Below are 14,578 nucleotides of genomic sequence, written 5' to 3'. Positions count from 1 at the left end.
TCCGGGGGAAGGGACAGCGCGACAGCAAAAAGGATGTGTGTTTGGGAGGTGTGGGGGCAAGAGGTAAAAATAGAAAATAAAAAAATCACACCTTCGGAAACCTCGGATTGTCGTTCCTGAGCAAAATCGCCAGATTTTGCCTGTGTGCACAAAAAAGCAAAAGTAAAAAAATTGTTAAAAAAAAGTTACCAACCGTTTGCCACCGCACCTGCCCCGCAACGCGCACCGCCCCGCCCCCTCACATCCCGCTCGCCTCCACCCCAAACGCGCACCCCTTTTGGATAAAGACGGAAAAAATGACCCGAAAAGGGGGTCAGCCGGGTTGACCGGAAAAAGGAAAATATTTTTTTTCCGGGGGAAGGGACAGCGCGACAGCAAAAAGGATGTGTGTTTGGGAGGTGTGGGGGCAAGAGGTAAAAATAGAAAATAAAAAAAAATCACACCTTCGGAAACCTCGGATTGTCGTTCCTGAGCAAAATCGCCAGATTTTGCCTGTGTGCACAAAAAAAGCAAAAGTAAAAAATTGTTAAAAAAAGTTACCAACCGTTTGCCACCGCACCTGCCCCGCAACGCGCACCGCCCCGCCCCCCTCACATCCCGCTCGCCTCCACCCCAAACGCGCACCCCCTTTTGGATAAAGACGGAAAAATGACCCGAAAAGGGGGTCAGCCGGGTTGACCGGAAAAAGGAAAATATTTTTTTCCGGGGAAGGGACAGCGCGACAGCAAAAAGGATGTGTGTTTGGGAGGTGTGGGGGCAAGAGGTAAAAATAGAAAATAAAAAAATCACACCTTCGGAAACCTCGGATTGTCGTTCCTGAGCAAAATCGCCAGATTTTGCCTGTGTGCACAAAAAAGCAAAAGTAAAAAATTGTTAAAAAAAGTTACCAACCGTTTGCCACCGCACCTGCCCCGCAACGCGCACCGCCCCGCCCCCCTCACATCCCGCTCGCCTCCACCCCAAACGCGCACCCCTTTTGGATAAAGACGGAAAAATGACCCGAAAAGGGGGTCAGCCGGGTTGACCGGAAAAAGGAAAATATTTTTTTCCGGGGGAAGGGACAGCGCGACAGCAAAAAGGATGTGTGTTTGGGAGGTGTGGGGGCAAGAGGTAAAAATAGAAAATAAAAAAATCACACCTTCGGAAACCTCGGATTGTCGTTCCTGAGCAAAATCGCCAGATTTTGCCTGTGTGCACAAAAAAGCAAAAGTAAAAAAATTGTTAAAAAAAAAGTTACCAACCGTTTGCCACCGCACCTGCCCCGCAACGCGCACCGCCCCGCCCCCCTCACATCCCGCTCGCCTCCACCCCAAACGCGCACCCCCTTTTGGATAAAGACGGAAAAATGACCCGAAAAGGGGGTCAGCCGGGTTGACCGGAAAAAGGAAAATATTTTTTTCCGGGGGAAGGGACAGCGCGACAGCAAAAAGGATGTGTGTTTGGGAGGTGTGGGGGCAAGAGGTAAAAATAGAAAATAAAAAAAAATCACACCTTCGGAAACCTCGGATTGTCGTTCCTGAGCAAAATCGCCAGATTTTGCCTGTGTGCACAAAAAAAGCAAAAGTAAAAAATTGTTAAAAAAAGTTACCAACCGTTTGCCACCGCACCTGCCCCGCAACGCGCACCGCCCCGCCCCCCTCACATCCCGCTCGCCTCCACCCCAAACGCGCACCCCCTTTTGGATAAAGACGGAAAAAATGACCCGAAAAGGGGGTCAGCCGGGTTGACCGGAAAAAGGAAAATATTTTTTTTCCGGGGGAAGGGACAGCGCGACAGCAAAAAGGATGTGTGTTTGGGAGGTGTGGGGGCAAGAGGTAAAAATAGAAAATAAAAAAAAATCACACCTTCGGAAACCTCGGATTGTCGTTCCTGAGCAAAATCGCCAGATTTTGCCTGTGTGCACAAAAAAAGCAAAAGTAAAAAAATTGTTAAAAAAAAAGTTACCAACCGTTTGCCACCGCACCTGCCCCGCAACGCGCACCGCCCCGCCCCCCTCACATCCCGCTCGCCTCCACCCCAAACGCGCACCCCCCTTTTGGATAAAGACGGAAAAAATGACCCGAAAGGGGGTCAGCCGGGTTGACCGGAAAAAGGAAAATATTTTTTTTCCGGGGGAAGGGACAGCGCGACAGCAAAAAGGATGTGTGTTTGGGAGGTGTGGGGGCAAGAGGTAAAAATAGAAAATAAAAAAATCACACCTTCGGAAACCTCGGATTGTCGTTCCTGAGCAAAATCGCCAGATTTTGCCTGTGTGCACAAAAAAGCAAAAGTAAAAAAATTGTTAAAAAAAAGTTACCAACCGTTTGCCACCGCACCTGCCCCGCAACGCGCACCGCCCCGCCCCCTCACATCCCGCTCGCCTCCACCCCAAACGCGCACCCCCTTTTGGATAAAGACGGAAAAAATGACCCGAAAAGGGGGTCAGCCGGGTTGACCGGAAAAAGGAAAATATTTTTTTTCCGGGGGGAAGGGACAGCGCGACAGCAAAAAGGATGTGTGTTTGGGAGGTGTGGGGGCAAGAGGTAAAAATAGAAAATAAAAAAATCACACCTTCGGAAACCTCGGATTGTCGTTCCTGAGCAAAATCGCCAGATTTTGCCTGTGTGCACAAAAAAAAGCAAAAGTAAAAAATTGTTAAAAAAAAGTTACCAACCGTTTGCCACCGCACCTGCCCCGCAACGCGCACCGCCCCGCCCCCTCACATCCCGCTCGCCTCCACCCCAAACGCGCACCCCTTTTGGATAAAGACGGAAAAAATGACCCGAAAAGGGGTCAGCCGGGTTGACCGGAAAAAGGAAAATATTTTTTTTCCGGGGGGAAGGGACAGCGCGACAGCAAAAAGGATGTGTGTTTGGGAGGTGTGGGGGCAAGAGGTAAAAATAGAAAATAAAAAAATCACACCTTCGGAAACCTCGGATTGTCGTTCCTGAGCAAAATCGCCAGATTTTGCCTGTGTGCACAAAAAAGCAAAAGTAAAAAAATTGTTAAAAAAAAGTTACCAACCGTTTGCCACCGCACCTGCCCCGCAACGCGCACCGCCCCGCCCTCACATCCCGCTCGCCTCCACCCCAAACGCGCACCCCTTTTGGATAAAGACGGAAAAATGACCCGAAAAGGGGGTCAGCCGGGTTGACCGGAAAAAGGAAAATATTTTTTTTCCGGGGGAAGGGACAGCGCGACAGCAAAAAGGATGTGTGTTTGGGAGGTGTGGGGGCAAGAGGTAAAAATAGAAAATAAAAAAATCACACCTTCGGAAACCTCGGATTGTCGTTCCTGAGCAAAATCGCCAGATTTTGCCTGTGTGCACAAAAAAAGCAAAAGTAAAAAATTGTTAAAAAAAGTTACCAACCGTTTGCCACCGCACCTGCCCCGCAACGCGCACCGCCCCGCCCCCTCACATCCCGCTCGCCTCCACCCCAAACGCGCACCCCCTTTTTGGATAAAGACGGAAAAAATGACCCGAAAAGGGGTCAGCCGGGTTGACCGGAAAAAGGAAAATATTTTTTTTCCGGGGGAAGGGACAGCGCGACAGCAAAAAGGATGTGTGTTTGGGAGGTGTGGGGGCAAGAGGTAAAAATAGAAAATAAAAAAATCACACCTTCGGAAACCTCGGATTGTCGTTCCTGAGCAAAATCGCCAGATTTTGCCTGTGTGCACAAAAAAGCAAAAGTAAAAAATTGTTAAAAAAAAGTTACCAACCGTTTGCCACCGCACCTGCCCCGCAACGCGCACCGCCCCGCCCCCTCACATCCCGCTCGCCTCCACCCCAAACGCGCACCCCCTTTTGGATAAAGACGGAAAAAATGACCCGAAAAGGGGGTCAGCCGGGTTGACCGGAAAAAGGAAAATATTTTTTTCCGGGGAAGGGACAGCGCGACAGCAAAAAGGATGTGTGTTTGGGAGGTGTGGGGGCAAGAGGTAAAAATAGAAAATAAAAAAATCACACCTTCGGAAACCTCGGATTGTCGTTCCTGAGCAAAATCGCCAGATTTTGCCTGTGTGCACAAAAAAAGCAAAAGTAAAAAATTGTTAAAAAAAGTTACCAACCGTTTGCCACCGCACCTGCCCCGCAACGCGCACCGCCCCGCCCCCTCACATCCCGCTCGCCTCCACCCCAAACGCGCACCCCCTTTTGGATAAAGACGGAAAAAATGACCCGAAAAGGGGGTCAGCCGGGTTGACCGGAAAAAGGAAAATATTTTTTTCCGGGGAAGGGACAGCGCGACAGCAAAAAGGATGTGTGTTTGGGAGGTGTGGGGGCAAGAGGTAAAAATAGAAAATAAAAAAATCACACCTTCGGAAACCTCGGATTGTCGTTCCTGAGCAAAATCGCCAGATTTTGCCTGTGTGCACAAAAAAGCAAAAGTAAAAAATTGTTAAAAAAAAGTTACCAACCGTTTGCCACCGCACCTGCCCCGCAACGCGCACCGCCCCGCCCCCCTCACATCCCGCTCGCCTCCACCCCAAACGCGCACCCCCTTTTGGATAAAGACGGAAAAAATGACCCGAAAAGGGGGGTCAGCCGGGTTGACCGGAAAAAGGAAAATATTTTTTTCCGGGGGAAGGGACAGCGCGACAGCAAAAAGGATGTGTGTTTGGGAGGTGTGGGGGCAAGAGGTAAAAATAGAAAATAAAAAAATCACACCTTCGGAAACCTCGGATTGTCGTTCCTGAGCAAAATCGCCAGATTTTGCCTGTGTGCACAAAAAAGCAAAAGTAAAAAATTGTTAAAAAAAGTTACCAACCGTTTGCCACCGCACCTGCCCCGCAACGCGCACCGCCCCGCCCCCTCACATCCCGCTCGCCTCCACCCCAAACGCGCACCCCCTTTTTGGATAAAGACGGAAAAATGACCCGAAAAGGGGGTCAGCCGGGTTGACCGGAAAAAGGAAAATATTTTTTTTCCGGGGGAAGGGACAGCGCGACAGCAAAAAGGATGTGTGTTTGGGAGGTGTGGGGGCAAGAGGTAAAAATAGAAAATAAAAAATCACACCTTCGGAAACCTCGGATTGTCGTTCCTGAGCAAAATCGCCAGATTTTGCCTGTGTGCACAAAAAAAAGCAAAAGTAAAAAATTGTTAAAAAAAAAGTTACCAACCGTTTGCCACCGCACCTGCCCCGCAACGCGCACCGCCCCGCCCCCCTCACATCCCGCTCGCCTCCACCCCAAACGCGCACCCCCTTTTGGATAAAGACGGAAAAAATGACCCGAAAAGGGGGTCAGCCGGGTTGACCGGAAAAAGGAAAATATTTTTTTTCCGGGGGAAGGGACAGCGCGACAGCAAAAAGGATGTGTGTTTGGGAGGTGTGGGGGCAAGAGGTAAAAATAGAAAATAAAAAATCACACCTTCGGAAACCTCGGATTGTCGTTCCTGAGCAAAATCGCCAGATTTTGCCTGTGTGCACAAAAAAAAGCAAAAGTAAAAAATTGTTAAAAAAAAAGTTACCAACCGTTTGCCACCGCACCTGCCCCGCAACGCGCACCGCCCCGCCCCCCTCACATCCCGCTCGCCTCCACCCCAAACGCGCACCCCCTTTTGGATAAAGACGGAAAAAATGACCCGAAAAGGGGGTCAGCCGGGTTGACCGGAAAAAGGAAAATATTTTTTTTCCGGGGGAAGGGACAGCGCGACAGCAAAAAGGATGTGTGTTTGGGAGGTGTGGGGGCAAGAGGTAAAAATAGAAAATAAAAAAATCACACCTTCGGAAACCTCGGATTGTCGTTCCTGAGCAAAATCGCCAGATTTTGCCTGTGTGCACAAAAAAGCAAAAGTAAAAAATTGTTAAAAAAAGTTACCAACCGTTTGCCACCGCACCTGCCCCGCAACGCGCACCGCCCCGCCCCCTCACATCCCGCTCGCCTCCACCCCAAACGCGCACCCCCTTTTGGATAAAGACGGAAAAAATGACCCGAAAAGGGGGTCAGCCGGGTTGACCGGAAAAAGGAAAATATTTTTTTCCGGGGGAAGGGACAGCGCGACAGCAAAAAGGATGTGTGTTTGGGAGGTGTGGGGGCAAGAGGTAAAAATAGAAAATAAAAAAATCACACCTTCGGAAACCTCGGATTGTCGTTCCTGAGCAAAATCGCCAGATTTTGCCTGTGTGCACAAAAAAGCAAAAGTAAAAAATTGTTAAAAAAAGTTACCAACCGTTTGCCACCGCACCTGCCCCGCAACGCGCACCGCCCCGCCCCCCTCACATCCCGCTCGCCTCCACCCCAAACGCGCACCCCCTTTTGGATAAAGACGGAAAAAATGACCCGAAAAGGGGGTCAGCCGGGTTGACCGGAAAAAGGAAAATATTTTTTTTCCGGGGGAAGGGACAGCGCGACAGCAAAAAGGATGTGTGTTTGGGAGGTGTGGGGGCAAGAGGTAAAAATAGAAAATAAAAAAAAATCACACCTTCGGAAACCTCGGATTGTCGTTCCTGAGCAAAATCGCCAGATTTTGCCTGTGTGCACAAAAAAGCAAAAGTAAAAAATTGTTAAAAAAAAAGTTACCAACCGTTTGCCACCGCACCTGCCCCGCAACGCGCACCGCCCCGCCCCCCTCACATCCCGCTCGCCTCCACCCCAAACGCGCACCCCCTTTTGGATAAAGACGGAAAAAATGACCCGAAAAGGGGGTCAGCCGGGTTGACCGGAAAAAGGAAAATATTTTTTTTCCGGGGGAAGGGACAGCGCGACAGCAAAAAGGATGTGTGTTTGGGAGGTGTGGGGGCAAGAGGTAAAAATAGAAAATAAAAAAAAATCACACCTTCGGAAACCTCGGATTGTCGTTCCTGAGCAAAATCGCCAGATTTTGCCTGTGTGCACAAAAAAAGCAAAAGTAAAAAAATTGTTAAAAAAAGTTACCAACCGTTTGCCACCGCACCTGCCCCGCAACGCGCACCGCCCCGCCCCCTCACATCCCGCTCGCCTCCACCCCAAACGCGCACCCCCTTTTGGATAAAGACGGAAAAAATGACCCGAAAAGGGGGTCAGCCGGGTTGACCGGAAAAAGGAAAATATTTTTTTTCCGGGGGGAAGGGACAGCGCGACAGCAAAAAGGATGTGTGTTTGGGAGGTGTGGGGGCAAGAGGTAAAAATAGAAAATAAAAAAATCACACCTTCGGAAACCTCGGATTGTCGTTCCTGAGCAAAATCGCCAGATTTTGCCTGTGTGCACAAAAAAGCAAAAGTAAAAAAATTGTTAAAAAAAAGTTACCAACCGTTTGCCACCGCACCTGCCCCGCAACGCGCACCGCCCCGCCCCCTCACATCCCGCTCGCCTCCACCCCAAACGCGCACCCCCTTTTGGATAAAGACGGAAAAATGACCCGAAAAGGGGGTCAGCCGGGTTGACCGGAAAAAGGAAAATATTTTTTTCCGGGGAAGGGACAGCGCGACAGCAAAAAGGATGTGTGTTTGGGAGGTGTGGGGGCAAGAGGTAAAAATAGAAAATAAAAAAATCACACCTTCGGAAACCTCGGATTGTCGTTCCTGAGCAAAATCGCCAGATTTTGCCTGTGTGCACAAAAAAAAGCAAAAGTAAAAAAATTGTTAAAAAAAAGTTACCAACCGTTTGCCACCGCACCTGCCCCGCAACGCGCACCGCCCCGCCCCCTCACATCCCGCTCGCCTCCACCCCAAACGCGCACCCCTTTTGGATAAAGACGGAAAAATGACCCGAAAAGGGGGTCAGCCGGGTTGACCGGAAAAAGGAAAATATTTTTTTTCCGGGGGAAGGGACAGCGCGACAGCAAAAAGGATGTGTGTTTGGGAGGTGTGGGGGCAAGAGGTAAAAATAGAAAATAAAAAAAATCACACCTTCGGAAACCTCGGATTGTCGTTCCTGAGCAAAATCGCCAGATTTTGCCTGTGTGCACAAAAAAAAGCAAAAGTAAAAAAATTGTTAAAAAAAAGTTACCAACCGTTTGCCACCGCACCTGCCCCGCAACGCGCACCGCCCCGCCCCCTCACATCCCGCTCGCCTCCACCCCAAACGCGCACCCCCTTTTGGATAAAGACGGAAAAATGACCCGAAAAGGGGGTCAGCCGGGTTGACCGGAAAAAGGAAAATATTTTTTTTCCGGGGGAAGGGACAGCGCGACAGCAAAAAGGATGTGTGTTTGGGAGGTGTGGGGGCAAGAGGTAAAAATAGAAAATAAAAAAATCACACCTTCGGAAACCTCGGATTGTCGTTCCTGAGCAAAATCGCCAGATTTTGCCTGTGTGCACAAAAAAAAGCAAAAGTAAAAAATTGTTAAAAAAAAGTTACCAACCGTTTGCCACCGCACCTGCCCCGCAACGCGCACCGCCCCGCCCCCCTCACATCCCGCTCGCCTCCACCCCAAACGCGCACCCCCTTTTGGATAAAGACGGAAAAAATGACCCGAAAAGGGGGTCAGCCGGGTTGACCGGAAAAAGGAAAATATTTTTTTTCCGGGGGAAGGGACAGCGCGACAGCAAAAAGGATGTGTGTTTGGGAGGTGTGGGGGCAAGAGGTAAAAATAGAAAATAAAAAAAAATCACACCTTCGGAAACCTCGGATTGTCGTTCCTGAGCAAAATCGCCAGATTTTGCCTGTGTGCACAAAAAAAGCAAAAGTAAAAAAATTGTTAAAAAAAAAGTTACCAACCGTTTGCCACCGCACCTGCCCCGCAACGCGCACCGCCCCGCCCCCCTCACATCCCGCTCGCCTCCACCCCAAACGCGCACCCCCTTTTGGATAAAGACGGAAAAAATGACCCGAAAAGGGGGTCAGCCGGGTTGACCGGAAAAAGGAAAATATTTTTTTTCCGGGGGAAGGGACAGCGCGACAGCAAAAAGGATGTGTGTTTGGGAGGTGTGGGGGCAAGAGGTAAAAATAGAAAATAAAAAAAAATCACACCTTCGGAAACCTCGGATTGTCGTTCCTGAGCAAAATCGCCAGATTTTGCCTGTGTGCACAAAAAAAGCAAAAGTAAAAAAATTGTTAAAAAAAAGTTACCAACCGTTTGCCACCGCACCTGCCCCGCAACGCGCACCGCCCCGCCCCCTCACATCCCGCTCGCCTCCACCCCAAACGCGCACCCCCTTTTGGATAAAGACGGAAAAAATGACCCGAAAAGGGGGTCAGCCGGGTTGACCGGAAAAAGGAAAATATTTTTTTTCCGGGGGGAAGGGACAGCGCGACAGCAAAAAGGATGTGTGTTTGGGAGGTGTGGGGGCAAGAGGTAAAAATAGAAAATAAAAAAAAATCACACCTTCGGAAACCTCGGATTGTCGTTCCTGAGCAAAATCGCCAGATTTTGCCTGTGTGCACAAAAAAAGCAAAAGTAAAAAAATTGTTAAAAAAAAAGTTACCAACCGTTTGCCACCGCACCTGCCCCGCAACGCGCACCGCCCCGCCCCCCTCACATCCCGCTCGCCTCCACCCCAAACGCGCACCCCCTTTTGGATAAAGACGGAAAAAATGACCCGAAAAGGGGGTCAAGCCGGGTTGACCGGAAAAAGGAAAATATTTTTTTTCCGGGGGAAGGGACAGCGCGACAGCAAAAAGGATGTGTGTTTGGGAGGTGTGGGGGCAAGAGGTAAAAATAGAAAATAAAAAAAAATCACACCTTCGGAAACCTCGGATTGTCGTTCCTGAGCAAAATCGCCAGATTTTGCCTGTGTGCACAAAAAAAGCAAAAGTAAAAAAATTGTTAAAAAAAAAGTTACCAACCGTTTGCCACCGCACCTGCCCCGCAACGCGCACCGCCCCGCCCCCCTCACATCCCGCTCGCCTCCACCCCAAACGCGCACCCCCTTTTGGATAAAAAACGCGAAATGCTTTCGCGTTTTTTATCCAAAAGGACGTTTGCGTTTGTGATGTCGGACTCGCGCGGAGCGAAATGTTGATTAATTAATTATTTTTTGGAATGTATATTTTTCAAAATGTGTGATGTTGTAATTTGCTTTTATTTGAAATATTTTCTTTGATATCCATTTGATTCAAAAATTCATTTTTTGCTTATTATCAATTTCTGAATTTTTTGCTTCATGCAAATGTTTGCAATCTTTATACGTTTGTAAATGTTTTATTTTTATTTTATTTACTTTTATTTTCATAATTTTAACATTTTATTCAATAACTTTCCAATGTAATTTATTTTTCAATCAATGATCATGTTTTATTCTGCCTAATTGGGAAAATAATGATTGCTTTTCATATTCTTCATGAATTTACATTGAAACAATTTGAGTCATACATCATTTACTTGCATCTAGTTTCTATCTGTTGTTGACAAGCTGCAGAAGATTTCCCATGCTTCGAAACTTTCTCATTTTCTTCGAGCAATTGGATCATAAACTTCTTGCATAAATAATTCTTCTTAGCACATATTATGTCAAACCTTCCTTAATAATAATGATAATTTTTTACCATCTTCTTCTTGATGTACATTCCAACCTGATATAAAAGATATTTTTATTTTTGCAAATTTCTTATTTGCTTCATTCATCTTTCAATCAAATCACATAAATTATCAACGCATTCATGAATTGTTAAAATTTTAGTATCCATTTCGATAAAAATTCAGTTTGCTTTTTAGAAATTTTAATTTATTTCGATTTCATAACTCTTTCAATTATAATAAATTCAGAAGTTGATCATCATATTGCAAATAAAGAAATGTTTCACCAAACATTCTTTGAATACAAATGTAATTTATTCAAGCTTTATATAATCATATTCTCCATATCCTATGCAATCATTCATTTTATTGGTCTGGAACAACTTCTTTCATTTAAAAAATAAACTAACTTCCAAATATTTCATACACTTTGAAAAATATTTTTCCAAGAAAAACAAAATGACATATTTTTTTTCTTATGAAAAACTTGACCTTGTAACAAATGATTTTCACCTTTTTTACTTATTCAATAATAAACTTCTTCTCATGATTTCTATTCATGCATATTCCTTTCAAATTCAATAAAGCCTTGTTATGCAAATTAATCCTTTCCTTCTCTGATCCAATTTTTAAGATAAATAACAAAAGTCATTGAGTCATTTTTTGTTTGCCTTTTTTCTTATTTGGTATTATTTTTTCATTTCATTTTGTAAACAGTCACTTATTGAAAAAGTAGAATGATATTTTCTCTTTTTGATCTTTCAATTTTTATTCATTCCTTCAAAAAGGAAACTTTTCGATTGAGATCAAAAAGAAGTGAAGTTGTAAACTTCCGTTAATCATTCAAACACATAAGGTGATAACGAATTGCGTTTGTTTCCAATTATTTCAATATCGAATATGAAACATTTTCACAGGTTAAAATTACACACCTTTCTTTAATTCATTCATGTTCTTTTATACTCATAAAGGCACATTTTAAAAATTTTGAACTTTCTCATGAAATAACACACAAACCATCTTGAAACGCATTGTTGTACTACAGATGACATCTGAATCATCAAACACACTTATGTTGTAAGATTTCTCTCATTTTCATTTCTATTATTCCTTATTTTTAATGAAATAGTAAGTTTTGCAAAAACGATTTCATTTCACAAAATGGATTGCATTTCCAACTTCGCAAAAATGTCTATAACCAATGTTCACCCTTCTTTCATGTTTTTGTGTTTCACTGACACTGATTATTTTGAAGGAGATTACTATTTTGCCTTTCCTTTTGGTATCGTTCTTCATGCGGCAACTGAAATAAAATTTAAAGAAAATCTATTCTTTTGAAACACAGCAAACTTCAACCAAGGTTTGTAAAACACTTGTATTCATATTTGATTTTCATATTTCTTTTCCATAAATTAAATGTTAGACAATCAAACATCTTTGAAACAGTAATATTTAACAACTTGAACAATTACTGCAGTATTGGAAAATTGCTCGTCTCTGCTTCGATAATCTTTGAAACATAAGCATCCTCTTAATCCTACAATAAAAATTGAACACATTTTGGAGTTGTCAATGTTTGAAATGATAATCCACAAGAATCAAATATATTTCTTTAACATAAATGACGAATATTTCTAATGAACTGATTAGTCCTTCTTGTAAAGGTTTTTCAATCATTTGAAAAGAATTCCAAGTACTTCTTTTCCATTTTTAATAAGATTTATCTGACAAATCAAGCCTATTTGAAAAATCTTGTACTATACTCGAAATTCTGTCCAATTTTCTCCTTTGTTCTATCATTCTCAGCCTTTAAAACCAAAATGAATTGTTTTCTGGCATTCATTTGTTTGTCTCTTTTTTCATCTTATTTGATGTTCCAATAATTTCTTCGTTTAATTTCATAATTTGCTCAATAAAATATATGGATATTTTCTTTTTTCTATGTGAGAAATTTGCGACCAGAACAAAATGCCAAAATGTCAGTTCACGCTGTTGTTTTCAAACATAAGTTTATAATTAAATTGAAAAAACTCTTATTTAAAATATCAAAAAAATATGAACTGTATTAATAAACCATATAACATGTTTGAACATTCAATGCAATTCTATTTTCATTCCATTCTTTGTTTTTTTTTCTTTCCTTTCCATTAACTCTTTCGCAACTTGATGAATGCAATCAATCTTCTGTAATATATCCTTTTGTGGTTTGCATTTTCATTTCGTATTTATCGTTTTCAGTTAGGTCTCATTCTTTAATAGCATCTTCTTTAAATCGTTCGTTCCTCTTCCAGTTTTCTTTCATTTCTGTCTTTTCATCCGGCTCTGTTTGGCTTATGCATCATCAGCGCAGCAACATTCTCCAATAATTCATCAACTTTAAAGGTTCCAAGTTCAACAATCCCTTCCCAGTTGTCTTTGTCTCTTTCTCACGGTTCACTCCTCCATCTCATCAAATAAACAAAAACCTGAAAACATCAATCTATCAGGTGTAACCTCAGTAATCTCTCTTCATTCGCAATTCCTTTCAATCCAACATGAATTTTTCAAAATAATTCATTCGACCTAATTATTAATACTTTGGGATTTGTCATTTTCTGTTTTCTTTCGCTGACTGTTGATTTCCTTTCAACTTTCAATTCTGCCAATTACAATAAGATTAACTTTCAAACTCAACATGTTTCTCACGTACTGCGTAAATCCAAGATGATTATCGAATAGTAATATGTCTTTCACCAGTGAAAAATATCCAAGTCCTTCATAGAATCATTGTTTGTTTCATTCATCTGACACTCTTTTTTGACTTTTTCATAGCTAACTCCTTTATAGATACAGCTTTCCCCCTGCCTTATAACATTGTTTGCAAAAATCTGTTATTCGATTGTAAATGTTATTGAAATCTCCATGAAAAGATATCCTCTTTCATCGCTTTTATTTATCCTCTCATATTTACAAACATTTGAGTGTATCTGACTTAATATTCCTTCTGCATGTAGCTCATCAACAAAAAGGCTGAAAGAAATGAGAATCGTTGAAAGGAAGAGAACTTGTATTGCACGATGAAGTCAAATTTCTTGTCAAAGAAAAGAAAGAAGAAAATGAAGGTGCTTTGGAGAAAGGCACAGTTTGTAATGAATTCCATAACAGTGGAACAATCGAAGACACAGGCTTGAAAGTCATGCGTCCGCTATCAGCGTATCTTATAGATCCAATTCTGTCTTCTTTGTTTCCCTTCAGAAAGTTCACGTTCTTATTCGTCCACTTTGCATTCTGCATAAAGCGTAAGTACGTGTTTGTGAGAGTGATTCGTTTCAGCAAAAGGGAGACGGCTTTTGAGAGAAGAACTGACTGCAGCGAATGCGACGGCGTTGCGGACAGTTGGTCAAATGGGATAATCGTTACAACTTCGGTTTCAGCTGCGTTCAATCTATTGATTTGCTTATTTTAAAAAAACTTTATTTCTTTTTCTCCTAGATTTATTTTTTCTTATCCATCTGCCTCTTCCGCTGCTGCAACATATCTGTCTCCTGTTTTGCCATCTCTTTCGCCATATCAGTCTGCTGCTCTGCCTTTATTTTCATTTTGCTCGGCTGCACAAGCTGCATCTTCAATACGTTTTTGAAACTTTCGATGTATGATCAAGTCACCTCGCCTGCTCCAGCGCTGCCTCTGCCCTCTCCTCTGCCGCCTGCTGAATCCTCGTCCTCTCCAGCGCCATCCGCTCCTGCGCTGCTCGTCTCGCCTCGTAGTCATCCTTCCTCCGCGCTGCCAGCTCCCTCACAAGCTTCCGCTCTTCTCGCCGCAGCTTCTGCTCTGTCTCTGCAATACACTGCAGGATCTCCAGAAAGCCCTGCATCTCCCTCATCCGTTCAGCCATCAGCTGGATCTGCCACCGCTTCTTCTTGTCCCGTTCTTCTTCCTTCATCTGCAGCGACTCTTCGTCGTCTTCATCACCAACTTCACTCAGCTTTTTCGCAAAAATCTGCTGCCGCTTCTTTAGCTCATCACGTTCCTTCGCAAACTGCTTCTTTGCCCGACTTTCTTTCAAGTTCACTTCTAACTTCATTCGTGCTGTCTCCGCTCTCCGCTGACGTCTCATCTCTTCAAGCAGCTTGTCACTTCAGCTTTAAATGAATTCATTTCAAAGAGCTTATTTGAATTAACCAAAACAAATGAAAGATAACTGTTGAAAACTTTATTAAAGAATAACCTAATTCTGAAAACTT

The 14,578-nt window shown here is 43.9% G+C and overlaps 2 protein-coding genes across 2 annotated transcripts in view; both read right to left on the bottom strand.

Annotated features, from left to right (window-relative positions):
* The window catches only part of MONOS_16907 (uncharacterized protein), a gene marked incomplete at both ends in the record, with an annotated part of 11,883 nt that extends 1,657 nt beyond the window's left edge, over positions 1 to 10,226 (bottom strand). The window contains 51 exons of the mRNA XM_067869780.1: positions 194 to 274; positions 444 to 492; positions 545 to 627; positions 792 to 840; positions 888 to 973; positions 1,139 to 1,187; positions 1,242 to 1,324; positions 1,492 to 1,540; positions 1,593 to 1,675; positions 1,845 to 1,893; positions 1,945 to 2,032; positions 2,199 to 2,247; positions 2,301 to 2,382; positions 2,551 to 2,599; positions 2,650 to 2,734; positions 2,902 to 2,950; positions 3,004 to 3,082; positions 3,249 to 3,297; positions 3,350 to 3,431; positions 3,599 to 3,647; positions 3,696 to 3,781; positions 3,947 to 3,995; positions 4,044 to 4,129; positions 4,305 to 4,343; positions 4,396 to 4,478; positions 4,746 to 4,827; positions 5,004 to 5,042; positions 5,098 to 5,180; positions 5,347 to 5,395; positions 5,451 to 5,533; positions 5,801 to 5,882; positions 6,059 to 6,097; positions 6,149 to 6,231; positions 6,401 to 6,449; positions 6,503 to 6,585; positions 6,857 to 6,938; positions 7,107 to 7,155; positions 7,205 to 7,290; positions 7,455 to 7,503; positions 7,555 to 7,639; positions 7,911 to 7,992; positions 8,169 to 8,207; positions 8,262 to 8,344; positions 8,514 to 8,562; positions 8,618 to 8,700; positions 8,973 to 9,054; positions 9,225 to 9,273; positions 9,329 to 9,411; positions 9,582 to 9,630; positions 9,686 to 9,768; positions 10,212 to 10,226. Of these exons, the coding sequence (XP_067736649.1) occupies positions 194 to 274; positions 444 to 492; positions 545 to 627; positions 792 to 840; positions 888 to 973; positions 1,139 to 1,187; positions 1,242 to 1,324; positions 1,492 to 1,540; positions 1,593 to 1,675; positions 1,845 to 1,893; positions 1,945 to 2,032; positions 2,199 to 2,247; positions 2,301 to 2,382; positions 2,551 to 2,599; positions 2,650 to 2,734; positions 2,902 to 2,950; positions 3,004 to 3,082; positions 3,249 to 3,297; positions 3,350 to 3,431; positions 3,599 to 3,647; positions 3,696 to 3,781; positions 3,947 to 3,995; positions 4,044 to 4,129; positions 4,305 to 4,343; positions 4,396 to 4,478; positions 4,746 to 4,827; positions 5,004 to 5,042; positions 5,098 to 5,180; positions 5,347 to 5,395; positions 5,451 to 5,533; positions 5,801 to 5,882; positions 6,059 to 6,097; positions 6,149 to 6,231; positions 6,401 to 6,449; positions 6,503 to 6,585; positions 6,857 to 6,938; positions 7,107 to 7,155; positions 7,205 to 7,290; positions 7,455 to 7,503; positions 7,555 to 7,639; positions 7,911 to 7,992; positions 8,169 to 8,207; positions 8,262 to 8,344; positions 8,514 to 8,562; positions 8,618 to 8,700; positions 8,973 to 9,054; positions 9,225 to 9,273; positions 9,329 to 9,411; positions 9,582 to 9,630; positions 9,686 to 9,768; positions 10,212 to 10,226 (3,385 nt within the window). The remainder of the gene's footprint in view (positions 1 to 193; positions 275 to 443; positions 493 to 544; positions 628 to 791; positions 841 to 887; positions 974 to 1,138; positions 1,188 to 1,241; positions 1,325 to 1,491; positions 1,541 to 1,592; positions 1,676 to 1,844; positions 1,894 to 1,944; positions 2,033 to 2,198; positions 2,248 to 2,300; positions 2,383 to 2,550; positions 2,600 to 2,649; positions 2,735 to 2,901; positions 2,951 to 3,003; positions 3,083 to 3,248; positions 3,298 to 3,349; positions 3,432 to 3,598; positions 3,648 to 3,695; positions 3,782 to 3,946; positions 3,996 to 4,043; positions 4,130 to 4,304; positions 4,344 to 4,395; positions 4,479 to 4,745; positions 4,828 to 5,003; positions 5,043 to 5,097; positions 5,181 to 5,346; positions 5,396 to 5,450; positions 5,534 to 5,800; positions 5,883 to 6,058; positions 6,098 to 6,148; positions 6,232 to 6,400; positions 6,450 to 6,502; positions 6,586 to 6,856; positions 6,939 to 7,106; positions 7,156 to 7,204; positions 7,291 to 7,454; positions 7,504 to 7,554; positions 7,640 to 7,910; positions 7,993 to 8,168; positions 8,208 to 8,261; positions 8,345 to 8,513; positions 8,563 to 8,617; positions 8,701 to 8,972; positions 9,055 to 9,224; positions 9,274 to 9,328; positions 9,412 to 9,581; positions 9,631 to 9,685; positions 9,769 to 10,211) is intronic.
* A 3,769-nt stretch (positions 10,227 to 13,995) lies between these two features.
* On the bottom strand, positions 13,996 to 14,451 carry MONOS_14099c1 (uncharacterized protein; the record flags this gene model as incomplete). Its single annotated transcript, XM_067866871.1, has 1 exon — positions 13,996 to 14,451. One exon carries the CDS (start codon positions 14,449 to 14,451, stop codon positions 13,996 to 13,998), a length of 456 nt encoding a protein of 151 aa, XP_067736648.1.
* Positions 14,452 to 14,578: the final 127 nt, after the last annotated feature.

This window comes from Monocercomonoides exilis (assembly GCF_001643675.1).
Source record: "Monocercomonoides exilis strain PA203 chromosome Unknown scaffold1-2713096, whole genome shotgun sequence".
Taxonomy (NCBI): domain Eukaryota; phylum Preaxostyla; order Oxymonadida; family Polymastigidae; genus Monocercomonoides; species Monocercomonoides exilis.
Note: the sequence above shows the minus strand (reverse complement) of the source record. Positions and strands in the feature narration are given on the sequence as shown.